The sequence below is a fragment of the Podarcis muralis genome, chromosome 2 (assembly GCF_964188315.1).
Source record: "Podarcis muralis chromosome 2, rPodMur119.hap1.1, whole genome shotgun sequence".
NCBI classification, from domain to species: domain Eukaryota; kingdom Metazoa; phylum Chordata; class Lepidosauria; order Squamata; family Lacertidae; genus Podarcis; species Podarcis muralis.
In genome coordinates this window covers 35,634,990-35,655,448 of record NC_135656.1, presented here as the reverse complement: position 1 = coordinate 35,655,448, position 20,459 = coordinate 35,634,990, and the positions used below count along the sequence as shown (strand labels likewise).

The window sequence follows — 20,459 nt, the reverse complement described above, 5'->3', positions numbered from 1 at the left end:
TTATCGTAGGATTTGCTAGAAAAATGCAACCTGTTCTGTTGATAGAAGTAATACGACTCATGCAACACGTTGGCGACTAATATACACACAATAATTACCAAAATGATTATACATTCTTTATCAATCTTCTGAGAAAAATACAAAACCTTATTCAAAGCCACAGATACATTATAACGGAAATCAAACATTGCAGTGGTGCCTCGCAAGACGAAATTAATCCGTTCCGCGAGTCTCTTCGTCTAGCGGTTTTTTCGTCTTGCTATTAGTGGCTTAGCGGATTAGCGCTATTAGCGGTTTAGCGGCTTAGCAGCTATTAAAGGCTTAGCGGCTAAAAGGCTATTAGCGGCTTAGAAAGGGGGGGGGGGAGCAAAAAAAAATTGCAAGACTCGCAAGACGTTTTCATCTTGCGAAGCAAGCCCATAAGGAAATTTGTCTTGCAAAGCTACTCAAAAATGGAAAACCCTTTCGTCTAGCGGGTTTTTCGTCTTGCGAGGCATTCGTCTTGCGGGGCACCACTGTATAACGTTGGGTAGTTCACAAGTCTCTGTGGCTTTGCATAAGGTTCTGCATTTTTCTCAGAAGATTGATAAAGAATGTATAATCATTTTGGTAATTATTGTGTGTATATTAGTCATTGTCGTAGGATTTGAGCTAGAAGAGACAGCTCATGAAAGACACGTGATCAGGAGCCGGATGCAGTAAGGAAAGCGTGTGATGTACCGATTGAGTTAAGAGCACAGCAGAGTGGACCTTTCCCTTGCACAGGACTGAGGCTCTGGTTGGATCTTGGAAGCTGTTAAAAAGCTTGTTTTTTTAAAAAAAATGCTAAACTTGTATCTCAGCTAGTTTATTGTGTGTCCCTTTATAACCAGCCTCCCTGGCAATGTCTTGCCTGCGCCCTCCTCTCTTTCCTTAGATCCTGTTAGCAGCAGCCTGGCCCAGTCGGTCATGTCCATGGCTTCCTCTCAAAGCCAGCACTCTGAGATCAGCACTGACACCATGTCTTCCATGTCAGGCTCCTACGTAGCTCCTGGCACTGAGGAAGAGGGGGACATGATCCCATCACCTGCTGTTGCCAGTGGGGTACCTTCAGAAGGAGATGTAAGTATGGCAAGCCTATTCAGATGACCAATCAGCAGAAACTGCGATGCGGGCTAGTTCATTTTGGTGATGACAGCCACCCTTATTAAGGCAGGGGTGGGAAACCTGTGGCCTTCCGGATGTGGTGGAACTTCAACGCTCATCACTCCCAGCCAGGAGGGAAAGTAGCCAGATGATGGGGGTCGTGGTCCAACAATAACTGGAGAGTTACATGTTCCCCATCCCTACTCTAAGGGATGTGTTCACCATTGGGACAGGCAAAGCACTTCGTATAATGCAAGACCTTTTTAAATTGTCAAACTGAGAGAGATATTCAACTGTTTTAATCAGAGTAGACCCATTGAAATTAATGGACATGGTTAAGTCATGTTTATTAATTATTATTTCTTCTTCTTCTTGAATTTATATACTGCCCTATACCCAGGGGGTTTCAGGGCAGTTCACAGAATAAAATAAAAGTTCTACTCTGGGTAAAACTTTGTTGAATACCACCTAGTTTTTTTAAAAAAAAGTTATTCAAGCCATTTCAGCTATTGGGTGGAACCCAGTGATTATATGGCACACCTAACATCCAAGATGGCAGCAAACACACAGCATTGTAGGTTGTGGCTAAGCAGCCATTGCCTGGGTGTGGCAGAAATGGACAAATGTGGTGGCCAGGTGCAGTGCTCTTTTTCTGGGGGGACGCAGACCCCTAAACATGTTGTGAATCTTCGTACTTTTGTCCATTTACTGTATTTATTTTTCCCGATTTGTACTATAAAATGGTGATTTTATTGAGTCAAAATGAGAGTACCCCTAAACATATTTTTAAAGGGGAAAAAAAGCACTGGCCAGGTGTACCTTGTTGCAAAAATTCATTCGAGAAGAGGTGGGAAGCCAGCGAGACATTAAAAAATTCAGAACGTGTGTTGGGGTTGATACCACCGATGCAATTTGCCAGTGATGGTAACTTGGCTCTACAGGAAATGCACCAGTAAGTCCAAGCCCTGCCCTTTTCCCCTTCTCTTCCCTTAGTCAACCCCCGTTGAATCTCCAGATGAAAATTTTGTCAGTATGTCAGCAGAGGAACGAGATGCAGAGGTAAAGTTCCACATTTGAAAGCCTATTTAAGGAAGGGGAGGGATGATTGGATGTAAAAGCCAGTGGCTGAAGCTTTCTTGTGAAAACGTTTTGCTTTGGCAACCTGAAAGCCTAGGCATCAATTAGGGAGAGAAAGGCAGATGGGAGCCAATGAGTAAAGTGAAATACTCTAGATGGAAAATGCTGTAAATTGTGTAGTTGATAAAAGGGAAGCTGAGAGCTGCTCAGTGATGAAGTTTGTAGCTCAGCACAAAGTGACATACAACTTTTTTGGCAAAGGGTGTTTAAGGAGATAACAGAAATCACTGGGTTAAAGCTGACCGAAAGTCCAGAGGTAGCATTATTATCAATTTACAATGGGGTGGAAGTTTCACAGGATATGAAGGACTTGCTCACAAATTTATTGACAGCTGAACAAGTTATTATAGCTAGGAAGTGGAAGGGGCAAGGTGAATATAAAATGAAGGAATGGTATCAAGAGGTGTGGGGTGTAGCTATTAATGATAAATTAACATGTGCTATTATGGTGGCACTGTGGGTTAAACCATAGAGCCTAGGACTCAGAAGGTCGCGGTTCGAATCCCCACGATGGGGTGAGCTCCCGTTGCTCGGTCCCAGCTCCTGTCAACCTAGCACTTCGAAAGCACGTCAAAGTGCAAGTAGATAAATAGGTACTGCTCCGGCGGGAAGGTAAACGGCGTTTCCGTGTGCTGCTCTGGTTCACCAGAAGCGGCTTAGTCATGCTAGCCACATGACCCGGAAGCTGTACGCCGGCTCCCTCGGCCAACAAAGCGAGATGAGCGCTGCAACCCCAGAGTCGGTCACGACTGGACCTAATGGTCAGGGGTCTCTTTACCTTTACTAACATGTGCTATTAAGGTAAGACGGGGAATGTGCAGGAGAAATAATTTTGAGGAGATGTGGAAGGTATTTGTAGAATTTGTAGTGTTTAAATGGAAAGGGGTCAAACCATTGCAAGAGGTGTTGAAATTTTTGGAGGTTGGATAGTTAGAATGGAATGGTCTAGGGCATGAGGTGCACATTTTAATTCTTAATTATTTATTACTACTTCATCAAAATAAAAAAATAAAGTTATGAAAAAGGGGGGAGGAAATACTCTGGATCGGTGCCAGGTTCTTCTGGCTAATCTGAGTCTTCTTGGATTGCTGTTAGCTAAGCATATTCTCTATGTTGCTCTTCCTTGCTGTCCAGCCAAAGCAGCTGCTCAGCCAGAGGCTCCCTGTGAAACCTAGTGCGCCCATATGACTGGGACTCCAGTTCTAGGAACAAGCAAACTAAACTTCATATCCATGGCTTTCCGATCGGTCAAAGCACCACCGCACTAGGTTTCACAGGGAGCCTCTGGCTGAGTTCATTTGATCAAGCCAATTTCAGGTTTCTTCTGTGGAGAAAATACATAGGAGAATGCTTCTCTGGACACCCTTTTAAGGAGGGAACCAGGCTCTGTTAACTGAGCTTTTGTGTCTTCCTCTGTGTATTGCAAGTCCTTCACTTTTAACATTTGCACCTTGTCTTCTTTTGTGGCAGGGGAATGACGTCATGGAGGAAGAGGCTGGCTCCCCCACACAAGAAGATGGTAACAGAGAACAGACCATTACTCCTTTCCCCATATTTTTTGGCTATGTTCCATCACATCCAGCTGGCAGTGTTCACAGTGGCGGATAAGGAAAAGCAAGGCTGAGCGGGGGTGGGACTTCTGGACAAGCTCAGCCTTGTTTATCTTGTAGTAGCAGATGGATGGTCTAAAGAGTTTGGAGGTGTTGGGGGGGGGAGTTGTAATATAAAGCTACTTGATGGCTTTCCCTGTATATTGTGGGTTTATGTGTTTCTGATGCCAAAATATGAGGTCTAGTTTTTGCAAAGTAGTGTAAAACAGCTTTCAGAAGTTTCAGTAATGCCGCTCACAAGTGAAATTATAAAAATGTTGCAAGGTAGAGACATAAATGAAAAGTCCTCAATTTCAAAATGCCAGGGTCCCTTACTAAAGCAATAGCAATTCCAAACACCTCTCTGGAAAACGGAGCGGGGAGGGAAGGATGAAGCCGAGAGCAATCTTCAGATAGCTGGAGCATCTTTGGCAATGCCCATAGCAGTGGATGTTCTGGTACAAAATTACAAAACTGAGGGGGGAAATCTTCACTGTTGCAGATAATGAGCTATTAGGTTCAGTCTTTAGCTACTTAGAGGGCTATAGACACCAGAACTTTGCAGCAGCAAAGCATAGGTCAATACAAATCATCACGTTTCGGAAGCTAGGTCATGGGCCACTGACATAGGGACCCTGATGGAAAACTGCTCCCCCAAAAGTAAGGGATCTGTGACACTCCCATAACCCCAGATGACGACACACCTCTTTGGTACTTTTGGAAGATGCAGAGACCAAGCTCTCACTGTGATGGGAAGAGAAGCCAGGTAAAATGGGCTTCCTCTCCTTCCTTGGTGTGTTTGGCTGATTAGAAATCAACCTGCTTTGTAGAACTTCATAATAAACATTCTTAAGAGTTTCCATACACAACCCTCCCCAAGTAAAATAGCTTTTAGTTGACTCGTGGACTTTCCTTGTGAACTCTGAGCATTTTTAAAAGGCAAGTTTCAGGTGCTCATGGTCAGCAGCAAGGAGACAAGCTCGAAAATACTGCAGCCGCATGCTTAATAATTGGAAGGTTAAATCAAAACTTAAACCCACATGCGTGTTATGATTCTGGAAGTTGACATCCACACAGCATATGCATAGTGAATATGCAATTTCAATGGAACATGCCAATTAGCCTCAGGTTTCTGCCTCCTGGTATGCTTGCAGAATGTTTTTGCTAACATTTGAGGGTTAACTTAAAAGCTGCAGCAGGAGCTGGGCCAAGTTTACCCATAACTGGAGCAAATTGTAACTCAGTTAAACTCTGTGGCATGCCACTGGTTCTGGGTGATGGGGGAGGGTGACAGATCGTGTGATCTTTTTCTCTTCCGTGCGCGACACTTCTCACACCCTCAGTAAGCACCAACAAGGCAGAGAACCCATTCTTAAATAGCAGTATAATGGCAGTGTTTACCAAAACCTGGTGGCTTTTCCGTGGGTCAGCAGGTGCCATTCCCTTTTCCCCCTCCAATGGCTGGGGCTTCTGCTTTAGTGCCAGCTGCGCTTCTGGGATTCCAGTGGGGTTGCATGCTTGCCTCGTACAGCAGTCGTGCAGCACAATACTTCAACACATGCCCAGCAGCCCACTCCATAAACCAGCCATGCTGGAGTACTTGGCTGTGCATCAGTTTTGCTTCTTAGCATGTCAACCAAAGCGGCTTTGAGGGATTCTGTCACCATAAAGACTTACTTTATTTTGAAGCTTGAAATAGCAGAAGGCCTTCTAAATAGCACTCTTATTTAGACGTCCAGGAATGAATGCTCTTCTGGTGTTCTTAGGACTTGCGAGTTTTTGCACACTTGCGCATCCAACCAGCAGAGAGTCCAGAGTAGGATGGATAGTCTGTGTGGTTGATTAAGGAAAGAACCACCCACATTATTGTGTGGAATGCTTTTCTTTCAGGGCTTCAGAGAGTTGTCACTGAAAGATTTTTTTAAACATAGTCTTCTGCTCCAGCCCCCAAAACCACTTGTCCAGAAAACAATTGAAAAGGTTTCCTCTTGCAAGGTCTTTCGCTTTTTAAAAAAACCAAATGGCAAAATTTCTATTAACTTTTCCGGAATTAATATATGGAAGTTCTGTAAATTTCTTCCTTTACCACATAGATATTTCTGTCTCTTTAAAAACAAAACAAAAAACAAAATAGTACCCACACAGTCTAAATTTAATCTGGAATATTGCAAGGAAAAACAATGAATAAGCCTAAGGGCTTTTGTAGGGTAGGGAGAGGAGTATAGCCAGATATTGTTAAAACAGATGTCATTGTTGGTTAGGTTGGGGCATTTTCAAAAGTAATGCATCACTCAATGTCCTGAGAGCTTCAGGTAAAAGAAGATGCCCCCATTTAAACAGACATTTGACTCAGTTTAGCCTTCTCATTCAACTGTTAAAAATGAAAACTCACTGCAGTAATTATGATATGTGTGAGCACCTCTTAGAATATTACTGGAGAAACCTGAAAAAGGTAGCCTAAGGCAATCACAGTTTTTGCTTTCCAACATTAAGCTGTGTCAAAGCAAACAAATCTGTGCTACAGACCTTTCTGTATCTGTTTTATACCAGTGCAAGGCATCATTCAAGGAATCCTGGGAACTGTCGTTCTTGTGAAGGGGCTAGGAATTCTGTTAGAAATCCCTAGCACCCACTCAACAGAACAGGAAACGGGAAGTCGTTGAGCTCCAGGTGACATTGTTGAACTCCAACTCCCATCAGCCCCAGGCAGCATGGCCAGTGGTCTGGGACTATGAGAGATGCGAGTCCAGGAACATCGGGAGGCCATCAATTTCCCCACCCCGTCACAAAGAACTACCATTCCCAGAGCTACCCGAAGAGAAGGATATGTCCAATGGTGCTTATTTGCGATACAAAATTAATAGTGCTTAATTTTTGCAACCAACTGAGGTTCCTGTTGTGTTGCGTTTGCTGGAGAGGTAACAAGTTGGGGGAACGTTTTGGTTTTTGAAGCATTCATATAGCTTCCTCCACAAGGCTTCAGACACCAGCCAGAGACCCGCAAAAGCATGAGCTGGTGATCTTCCTTTCTTTGCCTGTTTATGTATTGCCTTTGCAGAAAAGGTTAAATATCCTCCTGTGCCTGTACCCTTTTTCACTGGCAATATTTTTTTCCCTTGGAAACCAGGATAGAAATGGAAGTGGTTGAGGAAACCTGCCAAGATGGCTTAATGCAGATGCAACCCAGTCGAATGCCTTTTTGTTCACTCTCTATGCCCCCATGGGCTGCCGTTGAGGTTTTCTTCCCCAACTCCTGATACAAACTGTTTGTGCCTTCCGATATTTTAAGGAGAAAGAATACGTATGTCAAAGCGCAGCCCCATCCCCTCTCTAACTACATTAACTCCCTTACAGGCCAAAGGACAGGCGCATACCTAGGTATGGAGTGTGACAATAACAATGACATTGGCAACGCAAGCGTGAAAGCACTGGACAATAAGCTGTGCTCTGAGGCCTGCTTACCTGGTGAGTGGCAGTCTGCTGAACATGAACTTTTGTGGGTGTGTGGCGGTGGGAGGGGAGCCTCTTACATACCCCCCCACCCCACCCTGTCACCAGCAGCCAGAACGTAACACTTGCATGTACATACTTCACATTGAAACAGGCAAAAATAAAGGTGCTCAGCTATGGCATCTTCCAGATATTTTAAACCATGCCCACTTACCTCCCCTGACCAGCCCTGCATTGCACCACAATATAGAGATCTTTAGGTTTCCTAACTTAAGGCAAGTTTTTAATATGGCTTTCTCCACTGACCCCTGGGAACCAAAACTCCCTGAGGGTGTGGAAACATCTTTGTCGGAGTTCCTAGCCCATAAGACACGGGAGCCACATTTAATTCCATGTGTAGCGTGGTGCCCACACTTTATTTCTTACTGAATATTTCCATCCCCTTCTTTCTCCTTCTGTGTCCTACTCTCTCCGCCTCCACATTTTTTCCTCATCTTTAAAACTTTTTGAAGCCAAGGGGGGAAAGGAAATGTCAGCACTGCTGGTGCAGCCCACTTTTGGTCGGGTTGTAACCCACCTGGGTGTCCTCATCCACCTGTTGAGGACCAGTGCCCAAGATCCTTCAGTCATGGCAGTGAAAGCCATTTTAGGTGTACAGTTTAGATATGTTCACATACGCCTGGCATAAGAAATAGGGTTAAGTTTTAAAGTTGAGCCCAAGACTCAGCGTGCAGAGTTCTTCTTGACAAGATTCATAGTGGCAGGATAAATTGTCAGCTCCTAGATAGGCTTATAGAAGTCAAAGCATTGGTTAGATCTGTTGGGTACAGAAGGAGCCACACTTGTTCCATGATATCTAATTTAGTGACTCCATGGGAAAGATGCTCTATTGGGGGACTTCTTCCTGCACTAAAATAAGATCCAGCCATCGCCCCCAATCTCATTCTATTTCTAACCAATATGTAAAAGTCCTTCAGATTTAATTATTTTCTTTACACATAGCTAGCCTGGTTAGTAACATAACGAAAAAGCATGTTAGAGACATGTTTAATAATTCCTTGGCTTAGCCCTGGTATCACATTCCCCACCTTACTTTTTGTTATTAACCCCGGGTATGCCTTGTGTGTCTCTTTGCTGTTTCATTGATCTTTTTGCCCCACTGGGTTTCATCAGTGTGAAAGTTCATGTTCACTCTACGCCAGCAAATTTCTTGTTTTTCTTTTCTTAGCCCATGCTTCCATCCTTTCCATTTCTCCGGGTTGCTGAAATGGCTGTAAATTTTACTGGCTGACGTTTAAAGGTCTGGACAAAACTGAATAGGGGGGAATAGAATCATGCATTATAGTTGAGCAAATTGGCCTTGCCTGGTCCAGGATTAATGAAAATTAAAGATTTGTTGGTTTTTATTTCCAATGATTGGAAACCATGGGCACAATTCTGTGCCCGTTCATTGAAATATAAGGGTCTTGTCCACCTCTGCCCTGGATGGATTGCATTCATGTGTCCCACCCAGAGAGGACTTGGAACACTTACCTAGTGTGTGTTTTAATTTCTGTTTATTTTAATAGGATTTAAGTGTTCCTAACCTCTTCTGGCTTATGCCCCAAATCTTTAAAATGCAGGTGCATCAGACCCGTCCTCCTATGTCAGTAAATTTGTTGTCATTTGTAACACCATAGCAACCCATCTCTTGCTTATTTTGCCTTTCGCTAAAGCTTTCAAGGCTGTAAACTTGAGATACCTGAAAGAATCTTTCTTGGTTGGTCTAATTCACTGCTTCGGAGAGGGAGAGCTTTCTCACATAGCTGCTAGCAAGCTAGCTCTCTTCCTCTGTTGTGCTGTCCCTCTGTGTAATTTATTTCACTTGGGAAATTCTGCAGTTAATCCAAGCTTTGCTCTGCAAAAGCATATGTGCCCGCAGATAAGAGACCCTCTAACAATAGTGGCAAATGCCATCTTTCTTCTGGGGCAGGAATTGTTTGAACACAGCCACATGCAAGGTCATTTATAGTTCCGAGGTTAAAATATTGCACCATATTATGTCCTTGCAGTGTTGGTACCTTCAAGCGATCATGGCTCTGTGTATAAGCCCAGACCCGAGCAAAATCTTAACCAAATGCCTTGCTAAGTACAATTTAGTGCGTATCCATAACCCTTCAAATTGTGATCTTTTAAACTTAGAAATCCTGCTTCAGTCAAGCAAGCTATTGGAGGGCAGTAAAATAAATCACTGGAACATTTTTTTCCAGGGGTCTTAAAATGGCTATTGGGCAGTGAGGAACCAGAGAACAGAGGCTGACACATGCAACCCATCTTACTCAATAAAGTCACCAGTATGGATATAATTAATGTCCTTGAATTTCTTGAAAACTGCATACCTGGTGTAGTGGATAAGTGTTCCAAATATAGCATCAGGTATCAGAACAGTGGTTGCAGTTCTATCAGAAGAACAAGAAGTGGGGAGGAGGAATGACATGTTGCACAACATATTTCACAGCTGAGCTATTTAAAGCTGCCTAGACCCTGTGAAATAGCAGGCTTGTCAATGAGTTTTTGAATAAGGAAAGAAAAAAATAGTAGCTTAATATACTGTGCAATATGGTGCAAATTGGTAAAAAAAGGCTTTGTAATGCATCTCTGTGCTTTTAAAGTGAACAACAGTGTGCATTAATGACAGCACGTGAATTATCATGCAAAATATTACTTTTAGCAAATCCTCCCTCTTCCCGCCCCCCAAAAAGTCCATCATTGCAGATAAATCTCCATAACATTTGATGTCAGTTTTTTTTGTTTGTTTTACTTTTAGGAAAGCAAAACTTTCTCATATTTAAAGGCCTATACTATGGCAGTTAGGGGACGCGGGTGGCGCTGTGGGTTAAACCACAGAGCCTAGGACCTGTCGATCGAAAGGTCGGCGGTTCGAATCCCCGCAGCGGGGTGAGCTCCCATCGTTCGGTCCTAGCTCCTGCCTACCTAGCAGTTCGAAAGCACCCCTAAGTGCAAGTAGATAAATAGGGACCGCTTTCTAGCGGGAAGGTAAACGGCGTTTCTGTGTGCGGCGCTGGTGCTGGCTCGCCAGATGCAGCTTAGTCATGCTGGCCACGTGACCCAGAAGTGTCTTCGGACAGCGCCGGCTCCCGGCCTCTTGAGCGAGATGAGCGTGCAACCTTAGAGTCGGTCACGACTGGCCCTGATGGGCAGGGGTACCTTTACCTTTTACCTTTTTACTATGGCAGTAATTAATGAGTTAGCTACCGACCAACTTAATGTAGCAGTGTCTCTTATTCTTCCTGTCTCTTATTTCATCACATAACTGCAGCAGTGGGAGAGCATTATGAGATATTTCTCTAAATGTGTTGTAGTGGAACTTACTCCCTAGCATACTTGGTTGTAGAAAAGCTTCCAAACCCAGAATCTTGGCTAAATTCAAGAACTGCTTTAGATGAAAGATCACATCTTTATCACATCCCAGCTGTTATCTGCATAGACATAGGAAGTATTCCCTAGTGTTGCCTGCAGTGCTTCTTGAACTGTTGGAGTGGAAGCTGGGCATCAGGAGACCTGTGGAATAAATTACTATACAGTCACCAGAGGTGTCATCACCTCCTCTGGCTTGCATACCCTTTGCTGCTTGCAGGAATCTTTTGCAGACCCTCCACCCTTCACTCTATGCAACAGACGAAGCCAAGTCCTCTTTTTTCCCTAGCTGCAGTGTGTTATTGTGCAAACCCATGCTTTGCTTTGCAGCCAGTCCAGAAGCAGCATGTACCTGCTTCCATGGTGCACAAGCTATATATGTAAAGCAGAATGGGGAATGAGACTTCTTGAGTTGCCTATTCGCAGATGCTGTGCCCTTGAGCTTTTTGGTATATGGCTGGAGTAATGCTGTGCCTGGCTGATCTAATGGCAGGGGTGCATTTCTGAAGTTGTCCTCTTGTTTCCCTCACACTCCATTTCCTTCACCCCAAAGTTTGAACTCCTAAAAACAAAACAAAAAAGCACTTCTAGGTACTCCACTTCAGTTTATCTGAGGAGGGCAATCCCGCCCCAGCTCAGTCTCTTTGTTTTAAGGATTTTTAGTCTCTGGATTCTCTCCCCCTTTTTAAAGAGTGAATAGGTACAAAGGTAAGTACGGGAGATGGAAAAGCAAAGTATTAATTTTGAATCTGCGATAGTTGGCTTAGGGCTTGTCCGCACTGGGTTTTAATGTGGGTTTGCAGCTGTTTGTGTTCCCAATTGATTTGCATATAGTGCACATGACACTGCCCTCACACAACACCAGTCTTGATGCTTTTCCCTTATAAATTTTGGCTCATTCGATACGGGGATAAATCCAGGAAGTTGGGGAAAATCAGGTTCCAAGCCACTCAATTTGGGGTCATGGACAATTGGTTTCTGTGTTGTCACTTTCTGCTACTCTCCTTCCTATGTACACTACTTCCTTAGTGCTTTCATTTCTCTTCTGGCCTTGCTTGTAACCATTTCTGGAGACAGTTTTGTTAATTTTTTCAGATTTGCACAAAACCTACACCAGATTTATTGGGCAACAATTTGAAAAGTGTGTGCTTGAGAATTTACATTTGTCTTCATTTCTTTTCTAGCATGCCAATAACGGGGTGTCAGGAACTTAGCCATCTATGTATATATGTATTCTTTAGATCACTCAAGATTTGCACAAACCAAAAAACTGCACAAGCAAATTTACTATTGTTTAAGTACTTTTGCACACTTTTTGGGTGGGGAATATATATATAATGAGGTGGACACATAGCTATCTGTGCACATGCTCTGTCAGCACTTAATTGGCATGATAGAACCAACAAATGAGAAGGCAGGGACAAACGCAAAAGGGAATGCCTACTGATATGGTTAATAGCCAGATGTAGTGGCCCAGTTGTGGGACTAAATAATTCTCAGATGTTGATAAAAACAACATAAGAGATGCAGAAGAGAATAAAGACCACTTCTTTCAGGTGTACATGCCAGAGAGCAAAATACAGAAATGGTGTCAAATACTGTTGTATGTTTCCCTTCTAAATATCATGTGTATATGGGAGGTGGAAGGCAATAAACCAGTCCATGCATGTATTATTTGTTATTCAAAAATCTGTGCATGTTTTGTGTTTCCCAAGTAGCAAAAAAAAAATAAAAAAAAAATGGTACAAACAGGGCCTTTAAGTAAATTGGCAGCTGGGCAAGTGGTAATTCACTCAAACAGCTTGATGAGCATGGCTAGCTGGCAATGATCATGTTGGCCCATCTCAAGGGATTGTGCTGAACTATCACAGGACCAAATAGTGTTCCTTTGGCACCCAGTAATAGGTAAATGTTTATAGTTTGTTGTGTGTCTCCAGCTACGCATTTTGCTCTGCTGAGATAGTCTCCCAGCTACAAGCAGAATACTCAGGGGGAATTGTTTGTTGAGCTCTTAACATGGATACCCCTGAGCCATTGTTAACAGGGTATATGCACATCTGGTGTATTCTAGAGGCTACACTACACAACTGTGCTTTCCAGTTATGACCAGACAGACCTTAGCTGTTGCTTCTTTCTGTGTTAATACATAATGCTAATTGAAACTGCCCTATGTTTAAACATGACGGTCCAAGAATGTGGGGCACAGGATAGCTTACACTTCTTGCTTCTTTTTAGATTCCGTGCAAAAGTCAAAGTGTAGCGACCTTAAATCTTGGATGGCAACACTTTGGTCTTGCAATTTGTTTTCCCAACATTAATGTAAGCTGCTTTGGGAATCCCTTTTGAACATAGGGCATAGATTTTACTACTAAATGAATAATGCTGGGGTCTCATGGAAAGTTAAGAGTAGGTCTTCTGTGCATCAACCGTACCACCTAACATTTAGCCCAGAGAAAAGTTAGCTTGGCCCATTCAAAATGCTATGTCCCATGTCTGCCTTTGGGGGCTATGTCTGATGGATTGTGCCCCCCCCCCCCCGCAATCTGCTGCCAATTCTGTGCTATAGAATGTATAACAATGTTATATTGTGACATCATTGGCCATGCAAGAGGCAGGGAATCTCTGTGGAATTGTTGGCTCTCCTCTTAGCATGCTTTACAGGTTTAATGGCCTAGCTTGCCACCAAACTGTGGTCTCGACCAACAATATCTATGATGGATGTGAGCTGTTTTACAGGGGTAGAGCTCAAATTGAGTTGGGCTGCAAGGATTAGCTTGCTGCAGCACCGTTCTAGAGCGCCCAGCCCTCTCTTGAACACCCATTAATCAAGGGCCCCTGCTTCCCATCCCATCTGCTTTAGAAATGTTTCTGTGGAATAAAACAGCCTTTGGATTAAACCTATGCTCTGTCCCATGCTTCTTGTAGACACCTTGGGTTGGGTTCCATCCCTTTGTGATAGGCTACTCACAGTAACGAAGACTTGCTTAGAAATTGCCACTGACTTTGAACACAATTCCTAAGAGTTTTTAGCACACAGGCTTCTATGTCAAATCTCCTAGGTTGGCATTAGGGATTACAACGTAGAAGATAGTTTTTGTTTTGTCCCTTTTTTGTGCTCTCTCTCTTTCTCTTTCTCTCTCTCTCCGTTGCATGTATTTGCATTTGTGTTGTCTGTCCTTTCTCTTGTTCACCATTTGCTTCTGGTCTTTCCTACTAAACAGCTGCAGTTCCGGAATCCTGCCCCATAAGCATTGAGGAATAGGTATGAGATTTGCAAAGTCCTCTGCTGCTCACTTCGTCTGAATAAACCTAGATTTCATTTTGCAGTATAATCTTTCTAAGGCTTTGTTTGATCAAACAGTCCCCACCCCCTACACACTTTTTTTGAAAAAGGGAAGGATTGCCTCTTGCGCATGAAATATTGGCAGGGGCAAGTGATACTTAATCACTTCTTGAACCAAAACACAAGTGCAGAATGGGCTTTCTTAACTCATTGGTGTAAATGACTTTTAAAAGCCAAGCTACAGAATCTGAGGCTGCAATCTTACACATGCTTACCTAGAAGTAATTGCCATTGAACCCCGTGAAACTGACTTTTGAGCAGACATGCACAAGATTACACTGTAAGGCAAACCATGTGCATCTATTCATGACCAATAGAACTGTGCCCGGGTGCATTTTTCTGTTTCTAGCCATGTACTGGTTACCCAGGCTATTTCATCTTCAGGGACTAAGTCCACAAATGTTACAAAGGGTGTAGTGGGATGGATTTTAGTTCACATGTACTGGGGCAATTGTTACCCACCACAACTCTTGACTCTCTTTTGCCGTAGGATAGGCTGCTAAAAAATACAGGTCCCAGTACCAATCCTTGGGGGATTCCACCTTCTACATCCCTCCATCCCTGCTCTCTACTTCCTGTTTCTTGATCCACAACAGGACCTCTCTGATTCCATGACAGCTAAGCTTACTCAGGAGCTGTTGGTGAGGTAGCTTGTCTAAAGCTGCTTGAAAGTCCAACTGCACAATATCAACCAGATTCCCTCTCTGTTATATCTATCTATTAATCTGTCTGACTACAGAAATATATTCACTGTTTTTGTCTTGGGCGCTCAACCACTTTGATTAGCAAATGCCCATAAAATGTTTCCTTCGCAAGAGTGCAAAAAGACTAACGCTGCTGAATTGACTCAATTTGACTATTCAAAAGGTTGCTGTGAACAATGAACTTTCATTCCTTGTGCTATCACATCACAATTAACTTTACATTTCAGCAAGGGCCCATTCCCGAATGAAGGGGGAGTTCTCATACTTCAAAGATTAAGTCCAGGAGGGAGGGAGATAACCGTTGCTGGATATTTGGTTTCTATATAATAGTTGCACTTTCTCTCTGCGCAGCAATGATTTCCTAATGAAATCCCTGCAAAGTGTATGAGATTTAGAGCTGTTTTGCAGGAGTTAATTGCCTCATTTAGCATATAACTATGCTGTAGGCTGGCAAGTGGTTTTCTTTCTTTTTTTTGTTTAGTACAAATATAATGCCTTGGGGTCAAATTAAAGCACATGAAAGATGTACTTAGTTGCTTCCTGTAGTAAATGAAAATCCCAGCTTATAACTTATGGCATTTCTTGACTGTAGGCTCCATAGATGCCAAATAATTAAAATGTCTACTTTTTATTCACTGCATCAAAGATGAGAATATAAATAGCTGCGCTGTGCCCAGGGCGGCTATTTTCATACTTGGGCTATAGCTAAACTAAGATAAGTTAGAGTTATAGGGAATGATGTACAGCACTCTGTTAAAATGGTCCTGTTATGTTATCACCTTCCTAAGTCTGTCCGTCTGCGATCACAGAGCACAGGCCTGGGCCAATAGGGCTGTTCTTACGGAATGGAAGGTATCAAAATGTTCCTAGAATGAAGAGCCTCACGGGCAATTCCTTTTACTAAATCCAGCAACCATTTGAAGATCTCGCAGTGTGAGGCTGCTAAGTTTAGGAAGGGACCTAAGATACTTCCAGACACCATCTCCCTGTGCTTATATGGAAGACATTTGTAGGCATGCTTTGTGTACTTGGAGAAACTTTCATTTTGTTTGAAACCACAGCAGCAGCTTCCATATTCACACTTGTATGGGTAACCTGTCAAACCTGCAGTGAAGATACTATAAATAGCTAGTTATGTTGGCTGGCTTGTCCAATTTTTCATGATCACCTGGAGGACCTAAGAGCATGATAAGTTTCCTTTTCTTTAAATGGATGGTTAAAGTGGTAGAAGAAATTATGACAAACCTCCATTAATATATTTTAAGTGTAGGTAGGAAAAGGTAAATGTTTTTTAAACATAAAATAAAAATTAGTTTTACCGAAATTCAGATATACCTTGTAACAAATGTCAGTGTTACAGAATGAACCCAGGGCTCGATGAGGACCTAAAATGAGTTCTGTAAAAACTGCCACCCCTAGTTATTGACCGTTATTAAGAACCAGTCTTTCAGTACTCTTGCCAGAGTCTGTAGACCACTACATCTATTACTTGCCTAAATTTTAAAGCACAAACCTCTTGTTTTTCCATTCTTTGGCGCTGGTATTCTGCTTCCTATTATCCCGCTAAGCTCTCGCCAATAGTATTATTCATTACTTTTCTTCTCATAGGTATCCAGGCGTCAGCTGACAATCTTCTGAATCACAGCCAGACCCTGAGGCGCCACTTTTCTGCCAGCAGCATCAACCTGGAGTACGATGAAGATTTGCAATGCATGCTGGGACTTCTGTGCCCTCGATGATGTTGCATTGTGTGGAGAGGAAAATCACAGCACTGAACACGTTTCCCTAAAACACTTAAAGCAGCAAAGCTGTGGGCATTACCCCTGTCAAACCCTGCAGATGATGTGACATTGTTTTAAACACCACACATGGTAGCCAAGAAGCCACATTGCCCTTGTAATCATTCTATGTTAAAACGAACACACAGTAGGACTGGCTGAATGGCTTGAGTTGGGCTCAAATGATGGTTGCCTCCATAAACATTGATGCTTTGTCTCCTGTTATCATCTTGTCAACTCAGCGTTCCCTGTTCTCTGCTAATCTTTGTCTTTATGGTGTAACCGAATAATTTTTTGGTAATTGCCATAATACCCGTTTCCCTTTTTTAAAAAAAAAATCAAGGAATTAATGCTGCTTCACCTATTTATAATTCTTGACAGGTGCATGTAGAATGTGTACCTGTAAAAATGTAATGTACACAGAGGGCAAATTCATACTTGCAAACTAATGCATTGGCACAGCTCCCTATCACATCCACTCAGTGTGGAAGACATGTATTTGATGCCACCTAATACATGCAGCAAACCTGATAGCAGAAAAATGAGATTATAGTTCCTTCACCCATTCTACACTCACCCTGAAGTCTTTTGAGCTGCCTGGATAATGATTCCAGGTCACAACAAAGCAATCAATATGGGGGATGTGTAGTATCCATTATTCTTCAAGATCTGGGCTGAATTCTGTGCTGCATAGAAGTGGCAAGATCTAGTACAAAGGGCCCCCCCCCTTAAAATATGGAACATCTAGCAGCTGTATCTTAGAATGGGGGAGAGAAATGGTAAGCAGACAGACAGTCAAGAGAAAATGACAAAAGAGATTCATTATATGAAAATACAACACTGCCCTAGTGGCTGTTTCTGCTAATTTTGGATCCCATGAGAGGTGATAGAACAGGTGAAGTTAGGCATGTGGACTTGTGGTTGGGAAAAGATTAACTGGCACCAAGTTAGAGGAGCGTTAGTAAGTGCACTTGTAAAGTGATATTATTAAGGCAGACTGTCCCTTAAACTTCATGCATGGCATTACTTAAAAGTGCAGTCTTCCCCCTATGCGATAAAGGCCTTTTAAATGCATCATTAGCTATGCATTTGTTCACTGTTAATGGTCTTGGTTTCCTTGGTGATGAGTGTATGCAAGTCCTGCTGAAGCCAGCAGTTCCCCAGTCATTTTAACAAGCTGTCCATCCCAGCAGTCGAATTTGGTATTTGGTTGGGACCCACCTGTTGAGTCGAAATTCTCATCCTTCCTTGTGCTGCATTGTCAAGCCTCCCCCTACTGTGCAGAGGCTAGTTGCCAGCAGTCTGGTGAATCACCAACACAGTCGTTTTAGAACCTGCTGTTTGGGAATATTTGCACTAATACCATTGGAAGTTTTGCTGTTCTTGAATTGAGGGTGTGATTCTAGTACACACTGGCAAAAAAAAAAAAAAAAAAAAAAGGAGTGAACATGAAGTGGCATTTGAGCAATTGCAACTGTGGGGGATGGAGTGGGGATGAGTGAAGCCTTCTCTTGGTCAGGTAAGGTTAGATTGGTGGTGGGTTTTTTGAGCTGGGCTTGACTACTCTTGCTTCCTACCACTCTCATTCCTTTAGCTCTTTCCTACTGTAGAACAAAATTAATGGTGTAGCACACAAAGATGGCTTCACAAGACTTTCTGGGCAGACTCCTTTGATCCTCCAGAAGGAGGAGAGCAGGTTACATCTTTAGCTTTGTGTTAACCGGCCCCCATCGTCAAAGACAAAGACTTTGTCTCAGGCCTTTCTGTTGCATCTTCCTGTGTATGGTCAAGCAAGAAAACATTTGTGTTGCATTGTCTTCACCAGCAACACACCCTTCAATATTCCATTTCCCTGTCTACTTTTTGTTTCTCCTTGAAGGAGGGGAATGAGAGGATTAAGAAGAATGCTGGACACTTTTCAGTTTTTCTGGAGAACATCGGTTGTGTCTTTAGAAACAACAAAGAGGTATTGCGTCCCAAGTGTGCACATAGTTATTTTGTCCACCCCACCCCAGCTGGTCAGTCAGGTTTTTCTGTATAATCTGTTTACAAGAGACAAAGGGGTAAATATACACACCTTCCACTGTGAAATGCCTGTCACGTGGCTCTGGCCTTTACTGTAATTGACTGGTGGTCATGACAAAACTCTACAACCGGAGACCTTGGATACAGCCTTTAACCTGCTAATTATCCACACGGAGGAGCTTTCACTCTGGGAGTCTTGGGAAAATGGTTGTGTGGTCTTGGGAGTCTTCACAAGGGATAGTGGGGCTGGTGAACCCCAGAAATGCTTGCTTTAGTTAAATTAATCAAGCTCTCCTTCTCCCACTGCTCCACCAGTAAGCCTGTTGTAGGATAAAGTGCATTTTCTCAAGATTTACCTCAGCATTCAAAACGCTGTATGAAGCAAGACCTGAAGACTGGGAAAAGCAATAACAAGAAAAATAGGACTGGCATAGACAGCATGGTTGTGTGTTTTTCCTCAGTTCCCTCACATACCCCTCTGAAGCAAACTCTTGTTTATGTTCCAGAGATTTCTCAGAAAATTGTAATGGTGGCAACGTGGATGGAATGTGGGGTGGGGTGGGGTTACTGAGGAGAAATGTATTTTCTTTTTGTTCGTTCCCCCCTTTACAGGGGTGGGGCGAAGTCAAAGGCAACAGAAATTGCAGGTGCAAGATGGTGTCCATCTGAATTTGTTACTGTGAAGCAGGCACGTGCAGCAGGGAAGCAAGTTGTGTGCCCCATGCAAGAGTACAGTCAGACTGTTCTTAATGGGTGCACATGCCACAACATGGGACTATAGAACCTTCTGGACACGCTTGTGTGCACCTCAGTGGCAGCAATGCAATATGTATTTATGACTGCATGACTCTTTAAAAGAGTGAATAAAGCTGTTTACAAGGGATGGACAGCTGTTGCCTGGAATTGTTTGTGTGTGTCATTGTCTGAGGTAAAAGATGTGTTACCACCACGCTATTATGGGCAGCGGTTTAAGTCACAGGGGCAGGCTGCTGCTTGCCTGTCAATGTAAAGAGGCTCATTTGTTTAAAAATGAATTTTGAGGAGGGGGGGTGTTCTAACATTCCTTAGGACATATTGTCCTATCTGCTTCCTCTTATGACAGCTACATCTCAGCAACACAAAAGCCATTTTCAAAATGTCAGGATTCATCTTTTTATTGATGTGCCTGGAACTGAGTAACAGATCTATGGAAGCTGGAACGATTATTTGTGTCACTTAAAACAACAGCCTAGGGCCACAGTGAGTTATATGGGAGGTGTAGTGAGTCTTTGAAATCAGAAGATGGCATGCAAGAGCCAAACACACTCTTATTGCCCCAGAGAAAGGGATTTGCAATTACACAAGAGGTAGAAATTACATGAATGAGAAGCTTTTTGAGAAGAAATGGGTGGGAGAGATCTGCCAGTACTAAATTATAGTCTGGTCACAAACAAGGTCTGACTAGCAGAACATCTCTACCACCCAAATTTGAATTGTACTACCAGAACGTCCGTTACTACACATACAAATATTGCAGAATGTTGAATTTCAGCCTTGTGATTTTGCAAGTTGGATTTTGTGAGTTAAATACAGGTTTCAGTTCTAGAATTGGAGTGCCACCTGTCCCTGCAAGAGCCATGACTTGTTGGGGGGTAGCTCTCTCGTAGGGTGATGAACATGGTGTATAAAGATGAGCTCCAGAATGCTTGTCATCTCCCCTATTTATCAAAACTTTCCCTTAAAAATAGCAAACGCTTTTAATGTTTCCAAAATGTATAGTATCTCACTGCTGACAAAATATTGGGATGGTGAATTCTGGGGCTCAAGTTTAGGCAGGACGCCAATCATTGTGTTACTATACAGACTGGGGGACAGAGAGGTTCTGGAAGGTAAAAAGAAAAAAAGGTGCCCC

The 20,459-nt window shown here is 42.9% G+C and overlaps 1 protein-coding gene across 6 annotated transcripts in view; it reads left to right on the top strand.

The window, feature by feature from the left end:
* The window catches only part of RNF157 (ring finger protein 157), a 71,838-nt gene extending 52,387 nt beyond the window's left edge, over positions 1 to 19,451 (top strand). For 3 of the 6 annotated variants that reach the window (XM_077924233.1, XM_028716992.2, XM_028716993.2), the window contains 5 exons: positions 917 to 1,101; positions 2,119 to 2,184; positions 3,733 to 3,781; positions 7,206 to 7,316; positions 16,374 to 19,451. In XM_077924233.1, the coding sequence (XP_077780359.1) occupies positions 917 to 1,101; positions 2,119 to 2,184; positions 3,733 to 3,781; positions 7,206 to 7,316; positions 16,374 to 16,504 (542 nt within the window). In that variant the 3' untranslated portion in view covers positions 16,505 to 19,451. Of the gene's footprint in view, positions 1 to 916; positions 1,102 to 2,118; positions 2,185 to 3,732; positions 3,782 to 7,205; positions 7,317 to 13,939; positions 13,981 to 16,373 lie in introns of all 6 variants that reach the window. The other 3 variants (XM_028716994.2, XM_077924235.1, XM_077924234.1) reach the window with 3 other exon arrangements.
* The last annotated feature ends 1,008 nt before the right edge of the window (positions 19,452 to 20,459 follow it).